At 47.4% G+C, this 3,255-nt stretch overlaps 1 protein-coding gene across 1 annotated transcript; it reads left to right on the top strand.

The window, feature by feature from the left end:
* The first annotated feature begins 1,302 nt into the window (after positions 1–1,302).
* LOC129502496 (elongation factor 1-gamma-like) lies at positions 1,303–2,658 on the top strand. The gene has a single exon (XM_055314137.1). It carries the CDS (start codon positions 1,328–1,330, stop codon positions 2,639–2,641), a length of 1,314 nt encoding a protein of 437 aa, XP_055170112.1. The 5' UTR covers positions 1,303–1,327; the 3' UTR covers positions 2,642–2,658.
* The last annotated feature ends 597 nt before the right edge of the window (positions 2,659–3,255 follow it).

Here is a 3,255-nt window from a genome sequence, read left to right on the forward strand (position 1 = left end):
TCATGTCAAACAGTTTCGCCAAATGTCACAGAATAAGTGGATGAGGCAATAGAATTTCAAATTTGTGTGATTTGGTGGGGCTTGATGGCTGGCAAGATTTACCATAAGGTGACTGAGCGCCGAGTTGGCTTCTCCATTGCAGGGTCACCTGCATTACAGGTACCAATATTTGTAAATCTTTTCTGTAGAGCTGTTTGGTTCCTCTACTGACAGTTCCATTTCTTACTTTTGGCTATATACATGTCCGTGGAGATCCTAGAACAGGAGGGAAATGGAGCTGAAGGTCCCTTAGTTCTGGAGGCTTTCAAGTAGCTCCTCCTTCCCCATTTTCACCTTCACCTTCACCTTCATACTTTTTCTGCTATGCTTGGTTCAGTTCTGTTTTGCTTAGTTTGAGTGTCTAAACCAAACAATACCTCTACCTGTGGGCACTCAGCATGTAACCTCCTCTGTTCTCTAAGTCAGTTTACTACTCCTTAATCCACTGCCCAGTTTTCAAAAATCTGTTACAAGGGCAGCCCAGTGGCTCAGCGGTTTAGCACCGCCTTTGGCCCAGGGCCTGATCCTGGAGACCTGGGATCGAGTTCCAAGTCAGGCTCCCTGCATGGAGCCTGCTTCTCCCTCTGTCTGTGTCTCTGCCTCTCTCTCTCTCTCTCTCTCTCTCTCTCTCTCTCTCTCTGTGTGTGTGTGTGTGTGTCTCTCTTGAATAAATAAATAAAATCTTAAAAAAAAAATCTGTTACTATTCTTTGCCTCCTACTGTCTCTTCCTTAGCTCTCGGTTCTGATCAGTTTCTACTTTATAAATTCCCTTACTCAATTTTAGAGACATTTCAAGCAGGAGAAAAGATGCACACCTATGTATAATCTTCCACATTTCACCCAGAGTTCTCTTGACTTCCCTTGCCGTTCCCAGTCTAGCAAATGGCATACAGTTCAGGACTTTTTGTTTGTAACAGAGAAGTCAAGTCATTACTCTATCTTAGGAGTTGTTATTCTTTTTCCACAAAACACCACTCTGGTATGCTTGTTGAGTTGGCAGTTAAGTTCTCAATAGATAAATAACTCAAACCTTGCAAGAAAAACTTCAAGTTTGTGCCTTGGCCAAAGGACAGATCATCACATCAAGAATTTTGGGTGGTCTTGTGAATGGTTAACATCTCTGAGGTTAATCATCCCTATATACCATCCTATAGGCCCAGTTCAGATGTAGAGACAGGTAGAGGAGACAGGCATATTAATACTTGTTTTCTCTAAATCAAGTGAGAGAGCAATTGATAATATGTGTGAGATAGAATGAGCCTCTAGCCCTTTCTCTGCGGAATCACCATGGCGGCCGGGACCCTGTACACATACCCTGAAAACTGGAGGGCCTTCAAGGCTCTCATTGCTGCTCAGTACAGCGGGGCTCAGGTCCGCGTGCTCTCCGCACCACCCCACTTCCACTTTGGCCAAACCAACCGCACCCCTGAATTTCTCCGTAAATTTCCTGCCGGCAAGGTTCCAGCATTTGAGGGTGATGATGGATTCTGTGTGTTTGAGAGCAATGCCATTGCCTACTATGTGAGCAATGAGGAGCTGCGGGGAAATACTCCAGAGGCAGCAGCCCAGGTGGTGCAGTGGGTGAGCTTTGCTGATAACGATATAGTGCCCCCAGCCAGTACCTGGGTGTTTCCTACCTTGGGCATCATGCACCACAACAAGCAGGCCACAGAGAATGCAAAGGAGGAAGTGAGGCGAATTCTGGGGCTCCTGGATACTCATTTGAAGACGAGGACTTTTCTGGTGGGCGAACGTGTGACACTGGCTGACATCACAGTTGTCTGCACCCTGCTGTGGCTCTATAAACAGGTCCTGGAGCCTTCTTTCCGCCAGGCCTTCCCCAATACCAACCGCTGGTTCCTTACCTGCATTAACCAGCCCCAGTTCCGGGCTGTCTTGGGGGAAGTGAAACTCTGTGAGAAGATGGCCCAGTTTGATGCTAAAAAGTTTGCAGAGAGCCAACCTAAAAAAGACACCCCACGGAAAGAGAAGGGTTCTCGGGAAGAGAAGCAGAAGCCCCAGGCTGAGCGGAAAGAGGAGAAGAAGGCTGCTGCCCCTGCTCCTGAGGAGGAAATGGATGAATGTGAGCAGGCACTGGCTGCTGAGCCAAAGGCCAAAGACCCCTTTGCTCACCTGCCCAAGAGTACCTTTGTGTTGGACGAGTTTAAGCGCAAGTACTCCAATGAGGACACTCTCACTGTGGCACTGCCGTATTTCTGGGAGCACTTCGATAAGGATGGCTGGTCACTGTGGTACGCTGAGTACCGCTTCCCTGAGGAGCTCACTCAGACCTTTATGAGTTGTAACCTCATCACTGGAATGTTCCAACGGTTGGACAAGCTGAGGAAGAATGCCTTTGCCAGTGTCATCCTCTTTGGAACCAACAACAGCAGCTCCATTTCTGGAGTCTGGGTCTTCCGAGGCCAGGAGCTTGCCTTTCCGCTGAGTCCAGATTGGCAGGTGGACTACGAGTCCTATACGTGGCGGAAACTGGATCCTGGCAGCGAGGAGACCCAGACGCTGGTTCGAGAATACTTTTCCTGGGAGGGGGCCTTCCAGCATGTGGGCAAAACCTTCAATCAGGGCAAGATCTTCAAGTAAACATCTCTTGTCATCATCGCCTAGCTGCCTGTACCTGCCCTTCAGGGAGATGGGGGTCATTAAAGGAAACTGAACATTGAAAAAAAAAAAAAAAAAAAAAAGAATGAGCCTCTAAAATACAAGTGTGTGTGGAAGTTAGGCAAGCCCGTGAAGGACTTGTAATACATGAGTACACACACACACATACACACAAATGTACGCATTTGCCCTAGGTCCTAATAAGTAAAGAGTATCTGGGTATAGGAAGCTGCTTTTTGTTCCCAATACTTCTGAGAAATAGGTTCGCTTTAAAAGACAAGGCACTTATTATCTGTCCTGGGACTGTCAGTTCTGTCTCCGTGCCTTGTAACCTTGCCTCTGGGCATCTTTCCTGATTGTTGTTCACCTGGAATGTGTCCTTGCCAAATAGGGCTACATTTGCTTTCTAAACCTTTCTTCCTCTGCCAAACAAGGACGCAGCTGCAATCAATAACAGACTGCTTCCAACTTTTGATGCAGTGCAGCGTTCCAGACGATGAGGGGCTTCAAAACCCAAGTCCCATAAAGAAAATTTTGAACACTTAAGGAAGGATAAAGCCTCCTCTGATGCTCAACCATCAGAGGCCCCCCCTCTT

Source organism: Nyctereutes procyonoides, unplaced genomic scaffold, assembly GCF_905146905.1.
Source record: "Nyctereutes procyonoides isolate TBG_1078 unplaced genomic scaffold, NYPRO_anot_genome, whole genome shotgun sequence".
Taxonomy (NCBI): Eukaryota; Metazoa; Chordata; class Mammalia; order Carnivora; family Canidae; genus Nyctereutes; species Nyctereutes procyonoides.

What these genes read in the sequence shown, in the direction of transcription:
- LOC129502496 (XM_055314137.1), top strand. Translation starts at nt 1,328, where the DNA reads ATGGCGGCCGGGACCCTGTACACATACCCTGAAAACTGGAGGGCCTTC.